The following is a 16,559-nucleotide window of genomic DNA, read 5'->3' on the forward strand; positions in this document are numbered from 1 at the left end:
ATTAATCCTAAATGGTCATTTTGGAGGCGGCAGTTTGAGTTGTATTGTGATGCTTGGTCATGATTTCATCATTGTCCACACATTGTATCGATGATGGTAGACTGAATAAGAGAAGCACAGCTAAATATAATGAAATACAATTCTTCTATGTAATTATCATAGCTGCTGAATCAACAACCCTCTGAAGTATCGCAGGACTGTTTGTGTTCACTGGATAAACTCCTAACTAAGTGTAGCTGTGTTATTTGGTGCATTATGAAAATTAAATGTGTCAAGGAGAGAGTCAGCAGCTGTGTGGCGTGAGCTGATGTGTGTGAGGACAGAATGAGATTGCCTGCATGCATGCTATCCAGCCTGGCAACGATATCAACCTGCCTGTTTTTGAGTGGGTTTGAATGCATGCATACATGAAAGTGACGGTGTGTGTGATACAGAATGAGACTGAGCGAGTGTGTTTATGGCATGTGTAAATGTGACAAAGTGTGTGTCACTGTTGGACAGGTGTGTGTCCCAGCCCCAGGCAGAGGCAGTAATTCCTGTCCGTCTCCCTGCAGGTGGCAGACAGCAGAGCAGCACCAGTCATTGCTGGGTTTGAACCTCGGTTTCTGTCTCGGTCCATCTGGCCGTGTCTGCTGCTGCTGCCGCTGCTGCCCTCACCGTCAGCGCTGGCTGATCGAGCTTGACACCCCCTCTTCCTCTTTTGTCCTAAGCTCCTTGCACCTTTATTTCAGCTCCTATTGTCTTGGCCCTCCCCCTCTCTCCCTCCCCTCTTCTCTCCCATTTGTCCCTTCAGCCTCCTCTACTCCTCCCCTAGATGCCCAGCTCCTGGGCAGGGGTACCTACCCCCTCCCGGGGTCCCGGTGCTGTGGGGTTGAAGTGGGGAGCGAGGTAGGGGGGCCGGGTGTCAGTATGCCTCTCTCTGTCTCGCTCCAGGTTATGGGCTCGCGCAGGATGAGCTTCTCTCGCCGGCCTCCATGCAGTACAGTCTGCCCTCCCCGCTGGGCGCTGAGCCTTACTGGCAGGAAGTCTCCAGTCTGGACTGTGCACCCATTGCCACCACAGAAGAAGACACGCTCATGGAGATGTCTGACGTGCAGGTGTGGCCCTCAGGCAACAGTCCCTCCCTGGTGCCCGTGGAGGACTCCTCGCTGGAGTGCAGCAATGCGGATGATTCAGAAGGTCTGCTGGGGCTGCCATATGGAAGTCTGGGTCGGCCGGCCAGTCAGGCCAGTGCAGCCAGTGGAGGGGGTGGGGTGCTGAGTGGTTCCATTGAGCTGCCCGAAGACGATTCAGAGATGGGCGTTGACTCACTCAGCACTGCCACGCCAGCCTCGCTTGGGGGCACCATCGCTGGGATCAATCTTAACGGTCTGAACAATGGTCAGGGGTCAGAGGCAAGCTCGGAGGTATCGGCAGTCACCAGCACAACTGGTGGAGGAGCTGGAGGAGGAGGTGGAGGAGGGACGGGCTCAGACGAAGGGATTTCTCTTGTTGCAGGACAACAAAGGGTGTATGCTCGGCTGAGTGAGTCACCTGGTCTGAGCTGTGTTGCAGATCGAAATGGAGACAGGTGAGTGAGACCCCTGTCTGCCCCTCAGGTGCTCCTGCAAAGTCACAATCTTATTATCCCTTCAACTATTTTGCAAATGTCATTGGTAAACTGGAGTTGTTCGGAAGCTGCCATGAAGAGAAAGTGACTCCCCAATGTTTTATGAGAGTTGTCTTACTCTCCGTGCAGTGAGAATGCAGTGCATGCACGATGTCCTCACTGATCCATTCTCTTGTTTCAGGTCAGGTAATGGTGGAAACGGAGGTGGTGGAGGCTCTTTCCTTTCCTACCTGCAGGAACAGACAGGCCCAGGGTGGATCCCTGTTACTGACCCCACTCAGGCCTGGGTGGGCAGTCAGCCTAAGCCCAGTCAGGCTATGGACACCATGATGTCATCAGTACGTAACGCTGTGGACGGAGACCAATCTCCTATGTCCCAGGAGGCCTTGCTTCAGCCTGTGAGGGACATGGGTCACTCAGAGATCTTACGGGGTCACTTCAGAGGTACCCAGCCGTTTGAGAAGGGGTTGGGCTTCCCACACAGGGTACCAGAGCTGAGGGCCTGGGACGACGTTCGCCTGAAGGGACAGGTGAGTGCGATGCTCCTTCCAAGTAAAGTAAGAGGAAAGTTTGTTCTGCCTTTAGAAATAAACGGCTGCAAAGTACTGAATCAACAGACATTTTCAAGGTTGTTTTTGCAGATACAATACAAATCATGGATAGAAAGATCCTAGAACTGGACAGTTGACACACACACACACACACATTCACACACAAACACTTCAGCCCAAGATGGGCACAAACAACAAGCCAAATATAGCGCGTATTCTCACTGTCCCACCCATGTTACATGATCCCCACCGCACTCATTCCCACGTGTTGACTTACTGGGACAACACAGACACCTCACACTGTAAAATACAAACTTTGCCATGAAACCCTGTCAGACTAAAATAGAGTCTTGTGTTTCAGGCCTCTGTGATCTTGATAATGTCCTTAAACCAGCTCACACAGCTAATAAAAAAGTCCACAATGGCTGTATTGTTTGCTGCATTGTTGTGTTTGCGTAGAGCTATGATTGATTTTAAAGAAATGTACCTGCAAGGCTGTGAGGATCATGGGGAAAGACAACTATATGCTTAAAGTGAGGGGGCAAGTTTGTCAGTGCTCCTACCCCAGCATACAGAGCCACACCGGAGCAACCAGAAGTATTTAAAGCCCAAAGGTCACATGGTCAAAAAGAGAGAGAGGTGGGAATAGAACCCTCCCAAGGTTGCTTTTGCCTCGATTTATCATTGAGTGGTTACTTCTGACTGGACAGTGGGAAGGAGAGGGAATAGAGACCAGGGGAAAGGGTCCACAGCCCCAGCAAGAGGAGAACAGATATGAACTAAAGGACACATCCAAAGTGACAAGAGGCCGAGCACTGCAGCTGTTACCCTCTTCCTGGGCTGAGAGAGGTGCTGCGTGGGTAATCAGCAGCCGTGGAAGGCTGAGGTGGTGTGAAGTCGAGCATTGTCGTGTGCAGGCCGTGATTGATTTGCTGGGAGTGAAAGTGGGGCGATGTGGGCCCTGGTGACTGAGCTCCTCTTCAGCTTCGTGCTGCTGGCTTTCCTGGTGATCAGCTGCCAGAATGTCCTTCACATAGCCAGTGGCTCAGTGCGTTCCGTGCTCACCTACATACACGCTCAGCTGGACCGGGAACTCGGTGAGGTCGAGGGGGTGGCCGACGAAGAGGAGAATGTAACCACCAGGGTGGTTCGCCGCAGGGTCATCCTCAAGGTACACAGAGGGGGGCAGAGGTCAAGCTGGAACACGGAGAAAGGGTTAACTGGCAGGAAAGAGAGGGGAGAAATATCTGTCGTGTGGAAGACTGAGGGATGCAGGTTGTTAAGGATTTCACTGTAGTGAAAGAGGGTATGATGAGCAAGATGGCTGTCAGGATTTAAAAAGGACACTGCTTGAATAAAGGCATGTAATTGTACTGGGAAATAACTTATAAGTCAAATTATTATCAATGATAATTTTGATCTATGAAAATACCAACAATTTGCTGAGAGAATGTGACTTAATTTATTCCTCTGCTGTTACAGATTTTGTATCTTAAACATCTTCAGTGTCAGAGAGTTTGATTTTTAACTTTGACTCTTGTTCACTTCACTTGCTGCAGGAATTTGTTGAGCTTAAAAATAGCTGTGCACACATGCTGCAAATTATCATGGTCTATAACTGTATTGTCATGAACTTAGCGAACTGTGATTATATCTAAAAAACATCCATGAGCCTCATATGTTCCCAACTGTTGGAACTGACTTGATGCTTCCAAAAACAATGCTCTCACCCCTCACCCGTCTGTCGTTCATCTCCTCCTCTGGGCTTCTGTTTAGTGGATGCTTGGCTTTATGGTGTGCACACAATTACTCTGCTGTGACAATTATTTCAACGCACTGTAGGCCCATAATTTACAGGGTGCTAATTTTCTTTCTGCCACTAAGATCAGGACTTTGCTTCGGAGGAGAATGTGTATGCATGGTTTATTTAAAGCAGCAATATTAGTAAATGGTAAAAAAATCTTTCCACAGGGCGATGAGGTTGAAGATCTTCCAGGGGAGCAAGTAAGCGAGGAACAGTTCACAGATGAACATGGAAACATTGTCACAAAAAAGGTCAGTTAGTATGTTAGTTTGAACATGTCAGTATCACAATACTCTCACAGCATCTCACCACTCAATGATTATTACCTTAATAATCATTACTTTCAGTTAAGTCTTCATCAGTGGATTTATTCCCAAAATAAATTGATTTTAGTTTTTTTTGTTTTTTGTTGTGGATGACTTTTTGTCCATGAACTTTTCTTTGTATTTCACCAACACTGTCTTTTTCCCACTCTCCTTTCATCCATCTCTCTCTCCCACCCTCCTGTGTGCTGCTGTGTGTGTATGTGATAGATTGTGCGTAAGGTCGTGCGCAGAGGAAAGGGCTCGGGTGAGGAGGGGGTTCAGGAGGTGTGCATGGAGGGTTCTCTGCAGGACACCAATGAGCTGGAGGTCGATGCTGAGCAGTTCATGAGCTACGCCATCCTGGGCCGGGACGGCAGCAAGGTGGGATTCTGATCTGCCGTCTGTTGGCCACAATGGTCTCACAACAACCAAGGCTTCTGTTATGTAGTTAAAGAAATGCGCAGGGAGCGACGGACTGAGGCCCTGTTTGATTTAGTCATGTCTTTGAACAGGGGACTCTGTGCTGCAGTGAGCGTGATAGTTTCACTTCGTCATGGTTCCCCAACCCCCCATTAGTCCCTCTGTAGATTAACCTGCATGAGCTTCAGAATGAAGGACTGACAGACAGAGAAATGTTCATGTTGAAGAGCCTTATTTCATTATGTAAAGAAGATGAGACGTGTGTTTGGTTGTTTGGTCGCTGACCTTCTGTAACATTGAGTTCCACTTAAATATCCATGTCTTGCTTTGGTTGAGGTGCTCACACTATATACACTCATCATCAGAGTGTCATCGTTGTTGTCATCACTAAGCTGCAACAGTTTGTTTCCTTGCACATTCAGGACTGAACGAACTGACTGTTGTTTACTTGCAGTAACTTATATTTTCCACCCATCAGCTTTCTCACCTTTTCTGTCTTCTTTTTTTTTGCCTTCATTAAAGTTTTTAGTCCCTCAACTATGACTGTGTGCTGTGTCACTCAAACCTACTAGACCCTGGTCAAATATCATTTACAACAGTCAGTGGTTTTGTATTTAAGTGCAGGGAGGAGCAGGGGATTGGGCTTTAACAAATCAAAAATGTCTGTGAAAATATTTTTGACGCTACTTTGAATCCCAAATACTGAAGATGTTTCTGATGCCATCATATCTTCAACTGTCACCCATCTCCTCTGTCCTTGCCTCACTGTTTATACATAATTTCTTTCTTTTCTTCCCTCTTTCTTCTCCCTAAATGTATTTGTCTCTTGTTTTACTGTTTTTCTGTCCTCTCTTTCTCTTTAGCACTTTTTTCTCCCTCTGCTTTCCTCTGTCATCTGTCTCTTTCTGTCCCCTCTACTTTATCTAACTATCCTGTACTAACGTCCCTTCACCCTCTTCTTCTGTCATCCAACCTCTCCTCGAACCTCGTCCGCACCTTTTCTGTCATCACCCTCCTCTCCCCCTGATGTAGCCCGATACTGTGGATGTGAAGAAAGGTGCTCAGATAGTGAAATGCGCCAGTCTGCGGAGAGTTAAGCAGTGAGGCAGACTGAGCGCTGCGTCCCCTCAGGTACGGGACCGAGCAACGGTGCATCGTCTGACCTTTGGGCTAGACCATTTAATCCAGTCTCTCTGGTTTAAATGCATCTGAATGTACCTTTAATTCAATACTAATGATATGTAATGTGAGACTGGCACAGCAAAATGACAATTACATAGTTCTTTAAAGTAATAATTTAAATAAAATTGACACAAAAAATATAAATGTGTCATCCTCAAAATCATATAATAATAATGACACATTGTAAGTTTGAAATTGATTTAGATTTTGTGATTTTTAGACAGTATTACTACACTACACTCTTTAGGTGAATAACACTTCTGTTGAAAATGTCAAATTGTGCAAACAGAAATTAGACACAAATATAATTCCATGCAGATGAACGATGGAGATAGACTTTGATGCAAATAGATAAATAATATTGCAAAAAATGGTATCATGTCACTTTGGTGTCTTCATGCATGTTGTAAAAAAGCTGGAAAAGGGTTGGCCCCACGTGCACTCGGCTAAACAACTGACCAAGAAGGATCTTTTAAAGTGACAGCTCTCAAGGTCACAGCTGCACAGCCAGTTTTCCTACGCTGGAGCCACTGTGTGTGTGTGTGTGTGTGTGTGTGTGTGTGTGTGTGTGTGTGTGTGTGTGTGTGTGTGTGTGTGTGTGTGTGTGTGTGTGTGTGTGTGTGTGTGTGTGTGTGTGTGTGTGAGTGAGAGAGACTCACAGTGTAAGTGTGAGTGACTTGCCCTTTGTAACGTAAAGGCTGTGACATTCATGCAATTACTGATATTTCTGGCGACTCACTTGTGAATGTTAAACCACTTCTGCCAACCATTTTTGCTTGAATGGCTTTTGCAGAACTAATGTGCTGTGTTGTAGTTTTACAGTGACTGATGAAAAATGAGGATCAACTTCAGATGGACCTTTTTAAAGAATGCATATCAAATCTGCTAGATGTGTTTAAATTGCACTGTCTCACTGCAGCTTGCATGCCACCTGCCTTGTATGAAGTTTTTCTCTGTTCTGTTGAGACAAACGTTTCTCTTGTCCTGACTCTGTCTCTCTTTCTCCACAGAGTTCTTCGCAGGATTCAACCCCTTCACCAAAACCATCCTATATGGACACATGACCAGAAGCAGCTGGCAAGAGGAAGAACACGTAAAAAAAAAGCAGACAGGCAGAAACGAACAGCTACAAACACCAACTTACTGACAACCACAGTGGCTCTGCCGACTATCAGCACGTACCAGAAGAGAAGGATACAGATTTACCTGTAGTTTTTATTACTTTTTTTCCTTTTTTTTAAGAAACTGTGGGTAAAAAACATCTATTACTAGGCTAGAAGCATGATTTCGTATAAAACAAAAACCAAACAAACAAAAAAAACTAGCAACCAAAACGTGCTTCCTGTTATCTGTATCAGCATGAGTGACTGCTGCAGCATGGCCTGTCTTAAACTACAAATACTGAGGGAACGCAGGGGTGGGTGTAAGGGTGGGCGGGACGGGGAGAAGACACTTCTGTATAGGACAGGCATGCATTGTAGGGTATATGGTCGTTTTCTAAACCAACAGGGGAAAATGTATCTTAAGAAAAAAGGGAGATAAATAAAATAATGAAGATTACATAATCTCTAGGCAACAGGTTCCTCCCCCTCCGACCTGCCATACTCCTGAGCATAACAAACCTGTCCCAGTGCTCTCAAAGTCCAGTAAAGCTACAATTATCACAAGGATATTGGTGTTGTACATAATATCTTATGCACTAAAATGCTCTACGTGACTGTGTTACGTGTGTTGTTTATGTTAAGATCCCTAAGCGACGCCACTGATGCTGCTGTTTCAGGTACATAAGAAATTCCTCCCTGTTTTTTGGTTTTTGTTTGTTCGTTTCTCGTTTGGTTTGTTTGGTCTGAACCTATGTATTATTCTATATATCTCGAGATCTTTGTGGGTACAAGAACATACAAATTGTTGTGTCGCTCTGCCTGTTTTTAAACGTGGAGATTTCTGTGTGTCCGGCTGTTTGTTTCTTTGTGCTTCTCATGTGCGTTCACACTTTGCTTTGGACGTGTCAAACTGTTGAGGGAAGAGTGTAAATCATGACTCTCAGTAATGTTGGCTTTTGAGCGTTTGGAGGCAGGTTTCTGCAGTGAACCTGCCTGATAGTGACAGATATGACAGACGACTGATTATGAGAGATTAACCTACTCTACCATGCCAACCCTCCAACTTTTTTTGGTCCACAGTGTGCTGTATCCTTGTGAGGTCCGCGTTAATCCAACGTCTGTCTAAAATCCCAATACCTCTCTTCACTACATGTTGCCCTTATCGCCCTACCTCCACCTCTCACCCCCCTCGCCCCTTCAGTCAGCCTCTCAGAGTAGATGTAGCAGTCCTGTCTTCCTCCAGCAGAGGGCAGGATCCCACCTTTGGCTCGTAGCAGTGTCTGGTTGACCTCATCCTGCAGAATCTGACGCCACCACCCATAAGTTGCACTCACAGACCATCTCACCACCACCAGAAGATGTGACTTGATGATGGTTGATAATTTAATAATAATAATAATGTAGCACTGGTTTGACTGGGTAGAAAACGAGGAGTGAGGTTAGTCAATGGTCACAGACGTGTTGAGCTGTGGTTTGTCTCCCTGGTAGTGTAGCAAAGACAGTCAGTCGACGATCACTGTGATGAGAAACTGTAATACTGACCCACAACTGTGAGCCTGACCCTTCCTAAGGGTGTCTCACTCCTTCCCCTCCTCTTACGTCTTTTATTTCCTCATGGTTACTGTCTTAACTGTACTTCAGCAGAAGCAATAACTGCTTAGAAACGGTTTGTGTGAGTGTGTTCGAGTGTGTTCGAGTGTGTTCAAGTGTGACAGACGAAAAGACGGAGAGAAAGAGGATTTTAGGATCATAGCTACGGCCTCGTGATCTGTTCATTACAGCTTTAGCCTTCTCCTCACTACACTCAGAAATGATGTCAGTACATTAGTATCCCACATTTCATCACTCTTCCTCTTTAGATAAGAAAACTATTACGCTTAAGTTTTGCACTTAAGAAGTATTGGTATAATTTATGTACCAGCCATCCCATCTGCAAAGTGCCCGGTGTCTGTCTGTCCGTCATGGTTTTTAAACCTTAATAACATTCATATGCACCTTGAAAGAAATCTGTGTGTGCGCGTGTGTGTGTGTGCGTGTGTGTGTGTGCGCGTGTGTGTGTGTGTGGTTTTAATATCATGTATTCAGTCCTGGATATTGGGAAATGTCAATGTTGTGATAATATCACAGGAAGTAATATTGCAAATGGACAAAGAGCAGCAGCTCTCAGATTATATATATAAATAGAAGTGTAATTCTAATTCACATATTTTTTAAACATTAATTTACCTCAATAAGCGCATCATCTCACATGATATTGATTACATGCATTCATTTTCTCTCAAACATTTCTGTCGACATCAAACAATATATTAAGGAAAAAGTTGTAAGTCACAAAACCGTTGCAATAAGCACCCATCAATAATAAGTGTTTAGTATGGCGTCACAGCCAGAGATGATGAATGTAAGGTCTTGGTAAACTGTAAGTCTTGTTATAAAGTAGTCATCTGTGTTGGCTCTGTACTTTAGTAGATAATAGAGTATTTCACTCAGTATCTGCTCATGTTAGTTCATTGTCATTTCATTGCAAACATGCACACAGATCGTGTAAGAAGAGAGATTTAAAGAGAAGCCTCTAATGTTTCTTTTTTTACATTTTAACAAAATATCCCTTCATCAGATATAGTTTATATTTTATTATATTCTCTATGAACCACAAAAGGTTGGATGTCAGTGGAGATTACACTGCAGTGTAATGGTGTTGTACCCCTCATGTCTTATGGTTTGCTCTCTAAGGGCTCATGATTATGGTATGCTTGGTTTCTGAAGCAGGGGGTTGTTTTTTAAATGCACAACTGATGTCAGGGGTAGAGCAAGGGAGGGGGGGGCAGCTGCATGGAATCATGGGACAGCTTGGTGGCTTCGATGGCTAGTCTTTCAAGATTTTTACTCAACACAGCCCACTCCTGATCTATTTCTGCCCCCTTATCAAACACGAGACTGAGCTGATTCTAAGGCCTCCACGTGGGGACAGTTTCAACAGTCTGAACGGAGGAGTCGGACTAAGTGCAAGCAGAGGGAGGAGTGGTCACATCGGAGGAAACGAACAATGGCGCGCCCTGCACTGAGGGACGACTGAGATGATGCCATGCACCAAGTTCATGCAAAAATATTAACTGTTGCAAAAACTAGAGAACACATGTATATTCCTTTAGAATGGATTGAAGACATTATTAACGCAATAGCATATTACTCAATACTAAGGAATGCAACTGCGCACATGCACAGAAAATGTTTTTAACATAAAAGGCTATATATATATATATACATATATATATATATATGAAATATATTAAAATATATATATATATATTTACTTAGAATGCTATGCACCCTTACTCGTCAACTGGGATTCTAGTTATGTTATGGATGTACTTTTAGCATCATACAGCTGTAGCTACCAAGAGACTGTTGAGTTCTGGGTAATGCCTGTAACCTGGGGAGAAATTGGGGTCTTGTGGGTATTTTAACCTGTTTTGTTTGCTTTTTTTATTGTTCTGGAGAGTCAAACATGAATTTAAAATACACATGTTAAAAGCCTTTTAATCCAATCAAATCCGAGGACATCTATTGACAATTTACTCTGTACACCAGCTCAACATTTACAAAATTAATAAAGAAATGAAATGTCCTTGTGTACAGTGTGTATGTGTATTGTGTGAGACACTACAATCCACATGCACCCAGCTACTGATGATCATACTGTAGCTTTGAATGAACCGATTGTTATAAACACACTGAATTACCCACTGAGAAGTTCTACTTTTCATCCAACCTTAAACATGATGGTCTCAAGCAGGGTTACTCTTTCAAACTGCATATACGTATACGTATACGTATACAAGACATATAAACATACACATAAAAGTACATATACATAGCATGATTTCTGAAAAACAGTAAAATCAGAAATGCACAATTTTCCGCATTTTAATAAATGCATTTTTACAAAACCAGCAGGCATTGCTTGTGTTTAATAAGCAAGTTACAGCTCCTCTGCCAAGGAGGTTATATTTTAATTTGGATTGGCAATTTGTAAAGGAACTTTTATATTTTTAAGCTTGTAATTGAACAAGGAGCAATTTTCAAAATATACTCAGTGATGTGTGGCTTTGCTCAAACTACTAATACTATAAAGCTAACAGTAAACAAGGAATGAGATAAATGTGCATCCTCACTAAATCAGGAATTCTGCACGATTATTGGACATACAATTGGGCCCCTCTGTGTAAATAGCCCCTGAAATCCTAGAAGTATAATTAAAAACAAGTACTTTTTACTCAAGTTGTGGCACTTTTATCTTTTCTTTGTCAATTTACACTTACTTCAGTGAAATGAAATACTTTCCCTTGTGGATTTAAAAAAAAATCTCTGATGGGATGATTAAGGAAATAAAGTATAAAGGGATAGCTCGACCAAAAATGAAAATTCACTCATCACCTATTCACCACTGTGCAGGTGGAGGGGTGGGTGAACACTCTGGATGTTGATGATGTCATTTCCACCGTGTTTTTAGCCTACATGTCCGCTGTGATCCGTGCATGGAAGCATCTCCAGAGGAGGATGGTGGTGAGCAGATAATGAGTGAATTTTCATGTTTGGGTGAACCATCTCTTTAATATGCCAGTAGGGGGCGCAGTGAGCCCACAGTGCGCCTCTGTGTGTTGTTTTGTTTGCATGCAGCAGTGAGTGGAGGAGGAAGAGGAGGAACGTGTGCTCAGCTCCTGGTTAACAAAGAACCTGGACGCTGTGTGTGTGTGTGTGTGTGTGTGAGAGAGAGAGAGTGTGTGTGATGTGTGATACAACCTTTCCTCGTTTGCACTTATGATAAAAGACGTATTTATTTTTCGTAGTGGTGAAGTGGCCGCACATCAGACACAGACTCGGAGCCCGTGACGTGTTTGAACGTTAAACTAGTTCGAGTGAGTCGCAGCTGAGAGAAGATGTCCACTGACTGTCAGAAGACCACTGCCAAGGCCATCCCGTCCACCAGGAGGGTGACGGTCAACGACGCGGAGCACATGCCCCACGACTACTGCACTACCCCGGGAGGAACCCTGTTCAGCACGACCCCTGGAGGTGGGTACCCTTCGTCGTGTTTACTTGTGTGTGTGTGTTGTTCAACCTCAGACACACACAAGTTATAATCTCAAACTATTGCTCTGTGTGTGTGCGCGCGTGCGTGCGTGCGTGCTGCAGTGGCTCATGCTAACTCCATGAGGTCCACTCCTGTCAAACCACACAGTGCTAGCTCCGCCTCAGCTAACTGCTAACAGCTAACTGTGGCTAGCAAGTGTCAGGTTGTAAATAAACACGATGAAACACTGACTCTGAAACAATAAAGTACCGATGATCACAGTCATGTGAGTAATGTATACTTATATGACTGTGATGTATACTTCTATCACTGTGATATATTCTGAAAACACCTGATTTCTCCGTTTAAAGGGTCGCGTGTTGAGTTTTTATTCTGGGCTTCATCAGCTGATTCTGGCACTTTTTTCTCGTACAACTTTATTTACAAAATTGTACCTGTACAGACAGAACTTAATTGTATGCTTGGACAGTTATATTACTATGTTTTAATGTCTACAAGTTGTAGAGTTTTCATATATTCTTTATATATATATATTGATATATATATATGTGTGTGTTTTCTGTAAAGTTGGTGGTATTCCCTGTCTTTCTGTAGTTGTGGATATGACATTTACTGTACAGAATCATCACGTTTTCAAAGAAGTTAAAATACTCATCTTTACAATGTGCATTTTTGCAGTCAAAGTTCACACTAGGATTAAATTTGCACAATATATCTTCATTCAATCCAGTCGAAAAAAGTTATCGAATGGATACATTAGTGAAATATGTGTGTCAAAGAGTCTTACTGTCCACCTCTAAACCGACAACTAAAGCTGTGATTGGTTACAATTTGAATACATATACATATATACATATATTTACATATAACATATAAATACAAACTGGTTTCCGACCATGCTGGTTGTTGTTGCAGCAACTGAACTTAGCGAACAATATCAGCCGTTCTCAGGGGCCCCTCTCAGCTTGGTGCCCCAGGCAATTGTCTGTTTTGCCTACCCACTGCAATGCCCCTGTGTATAAATCCATGCGAGACCCACCATTTCCTAAAGATCTTTATGGGATACAGCATTGTTTATTAGACATAAATACTTGTAATACCTAAAATAAGGTTTGATTATACACATTGAAACATTCTGCATAACTTAAGGGTAGATGTTATGATATATAATCTCTTTACTGCAATCACCTATTTGTCATTTCAGTGTTTCATGGTCAGATTTCATTAGTGATTGGATAGATTTGAGTTACTAGTGTAGCACTAGTGTCAGAAAATGATCAGCAACTGTTTTGACTAATTGTGATTAATGGTAAGTTATTTTTGATTATTAAATTATTTTCCTGATATCTGTTATCGTGATCATTAATTACATTTCAAATTATTATCATTAATCAATAAGTATATTCGTATATTGATTTCCCGATTAATTGCAGTTAAAGGAGACAAGTGTCAAAGAAAGATTGGCTGTAGATGTCAGTCAGTCAATGCACCTGCGACCTCAGTGCTCCATCTAAGTGATGCAGTGCTCCATTCCTGGTGGTCATCCTTCGCATTTCCTGCCTCATTTTACAAAAGGTACCAGGATCATCTACGACCGGAAGTTCCTGCTGGAGCGTCGCAGCTCTCCGGTGGCCAAGACGCCTCCACGAGGTCTGCCCAACATTCCAGGGGTGACCAGTCCTCCCTCCAAAGACCCCAACAAGAAAGAACTACTGAACAACAATGTTGCTTCACCTGAGAGCAACAACACTGGTATGTTCACATGTCAGACACACTCTTTTCTGTCTAACATAAGATAAGAAATAAGGTCATTTGTATAGTTTTACATTATTGTTCAGCCTGGGATTGTGTCGATGTTGCTAATTTTCAGTTTGGGAAGAGTTTGTTGTTTTGCCCTAACCATCAGTTGGTGATTTTTCAGTCCCATCAAAACCATTTTCAGCTGCCTCACAAGCAAAATGCAGTTACCGTGCCGATTGGGAACTGGGAATCAAACCACCAAACTTCTTGTGAATGGACATATGTTTATCTTTCTTTTTAAGGTGACGACGCACAGTTTGAAATGGACATCTAGGTGGAATGAGTATTAAGATGTCAGACTTACCATTACGATGCTGTGACAAAGGGTTCCAGAGCACCTCCTCCTTTCCCATCATCCATTCCAGGAAGACAAAGGTTCACCTTCAGTATCCGCTGCATCTTATGGTCTTCAAGTCTTTGTCAGTCTCGTCTACTCGTTTTGCCCAGAACAAATGTGTAATGAAACCAGGCCACAAAGGTCAAACCTGATTTACGTGTGACAGCAAGTGTGCCTTCCTGTAGTGGCTACGAGTTTGAAATCAACACTGGGAAGTACTTAACACCAACAAAGCCTCATCATTTGTTACAGATAGAAAATAATAATAAGATCCAATTTTTTTTGAATTTATGTGCATTCCAGAAGGAGAGGTTGTCACTTGATGTGCTTTTATTTCCACACATTTCTTGACACCTCCCTTCAGATGTTGCCTTGGTCATGTTGAAGATACTGTATAAGTTCAGGTACAGATGGATCATGCTCTTAAAATTGAAAAAGTACTTCACCTGAAGTGTCATACAGAGAATGTAAAATAGAATTTTGTTAAAGACATTTTGAAACCAATTTTCACACGGTTTGAAGATTAAAAGCATTAAAGCAAAATCAATTGAAGCAAACAACACTGCGTGTGTGTGTGTCTGTGTATTCAATGTGTGCTACCAGTGAGTCTTGTACTGACATCATTTGAACAATGTCTTCAGTGTTTACTGGTTTGAATACACATTTCACTTGCTTGGTGCCATCTGAGAGAGTAAAAAGACATATTAGGTTATTTCCTTAATGAAACAAATAGAAAGGATTTGGTGAAAACAGCTGAATTATTTGCTTTTCCATTTTCAAAGTAAGTGAAAAGCTAATATACATTTTCAAGTGATGATTCTTGACTTTGGCTTGCATTGCAGCCTGTAGCACTTCCTGTGCTCCCCTGATTCAGCACAAGTCAGGAATCAGGAATTCCTCAAGCGGCTCACTGATAACCTCAGTCAGTGGACTGTATAAAGAGAGGTCAATATACAACTCTGCATAGCTGGGAGAAACTCCTTTTCCTTCCACTCAACATTTTGACCTCCATGTATGCGGCTTGCCCCTTGTTGATTTACTGTATACAATTCATTATTAAAACCTTCACCAAGCCAAACAGTCTTCTTAGCCGTGTCCAGGCTATCTCCCTTTTACACATGCATGTTGTTAAAGGCTTCAGATGTATATGACTTTGAATAAAATTAGACAAAACAAATAAATTATATTCATGGATTTAAAGTAATCATCACATTTTGTGGCTGAGGGTGACACTATGATCTGTCCATCATGTTTGTTAAGGATGAGTAGGACCGAACATGATTTGGAGGTGACTACACCAAGCTCAATCTACTCTGTACTTTATAAGAAGAAGAAGAAGAAGCGAAGCAGGAGAATAAACTTTATTTCTATTGCACATTCAAAAAAGTAGAGTTACAAGGTGCTTCCCAAAATAGAAATACAAATGCAAAGATAGCAAATCATAGAAAAGCCAGATCCTACTCAGCACTGCAATGAAACAAAACAGATAAAAGGACAACATTATAACTTTAAGAAAATAAAAGCCGGTCCATAGGTGAATTTTTTAACTGCTTTTTAAAATGTCCTCTTTCTGCTCATTTACATCTCTCACACAATTCAGTAAATAAACCAGCACAAAGTAAGTATGAGATTCTGGACATTACTTCTTCTTTTCAAATTGAAAAGAACAAATCCCAGAGGGAACTGAGTCTGGACGTGTCTCGTCTCTCAGTGTGGATTGAACAGTTTCAGATGATCAGTTCCAGTCTGCCCTGTCCTTCCTCCACAGTAGCGCCAGAATCCAGACGTTGACTCTCTCCATTCCCCTCACGCTGCTCTCTGTTTGTTTGGGGTCCGCTTGTCACCTCTGCTTCCTGATACCCACCCACCCACCACCCCGCCTCCCCAAAACAAACAAGTGCTACTGCTTGTTCTCTCCCCCCATTGATCTGGGCTCCAGTGTACTTTCTGAGTGGTTCCCCTCAGCGCGCCTGTTTGATCACAATCAACAAAAGAAGCCTGGCCAGAGAGCAGCTAATGACCTCTGATGATGATGATGATGATGTGTGTGTTTGCACTGTGGACCAGAGATGTGGATTGGAGGTGAGGAAGGCAAATACACTAAACTGTTTGCTGGTAAAGGAGACAAGATGTGAATGAATATCTCCGAGCAGGTTGAGGGTCTGAGGAGTTTGTTAATCCAAAGGGATTCTGTATAACAAGGTGTGTGAACACACAGTAACTGTTGGAGAGAGCTTTAATGGACATTGCTGCAAATGAAACTGACAGAAGAGTTAATGCTTCTACAGCCCTGTTTATTTTTCAACAAATAAGTTGTGTATGGAAGCAAATGGTAAGATTTTTAGAATTAAAT

At 42.8% G+C, this 16,559-nt stretch overlaps 2 protein-coding genes across 24 annotated transcripts in view; both read left to right on the forward strand.

Annotated features, from left to right (window-relative positions):
* Nucleotides 1-7,198, forward strand: part of ank1a (ankyrin 1, erythrocytic a) — a 91,892-nt gene extending 84,694 nt beyond the window's left edge. For 15 of the 23 annotated variants that reach the window (XM_069523730.1, XM_069523718.1, XM_069523720.1 and 12 more), the window contains 5 exons: nt 934-1,570; nt 1,791-2,139; nt 4,132-4,215; nt 4,498-4,650; nt 5,553-5,715. In XM_069523730.1, the coding sequence (XP_069379831.1) occupies nt 934-1,570; nt 1,791-2,139; nt 4,132-4,215; nt 4,498-4,650; nt 5,553-5,630 (1,301 nt within the window). In that variant the 3' untranslated portion in view covers nt 5,631-5,715. The other 8 variants (XM_069523719.1, XM_069523732.1, XM_069523722.1 and 5 more) reach the window with 6 other exon arrangements.
* Nucleotides 7,199-11,619: 4,421 nt separating this feature from the next.
* LOC109638026 (eukaryotic translation initiation factor 4E-binding protein 2-like) lies at nt 11,620-14,763 on the forward strand. Its single transcript, XM_020100787.2, has 3 exons — nt 11,620-12,050; nt 13,645-13,821; nt 14,112-14,763. The coding sequence occupies exons 1-3, from the start codon at nt 11,915-11,917 to the stop codon at nt 14,141-14,143; spliced, it is 345 nt and encodes a 114-aa protein (XP_019956346.2). The 5' UTR covers nt 11,620-11,914; the 3' UTR covers nt 14,144-14,763.
* The last annotated feature ends 1,796 nt before the right edge of the window (nt 14,764-16,559 follow it).

This window comes from Paralichthys olivaceus, chromosome 4, assembly GCF_024713975.1.
Source record: "Paralichthys olivaceus isolate ysfri-2021 chromosome 4, ASM2471397v2, whole genome shotgun sequence".
Lineage (NCBI taxonomy): Eukaryota > Metazoa > Chordata > Actinopteri > Pleuronectiformes > Paralichthyidae > Paralichthys > Paralichthys olivaceus.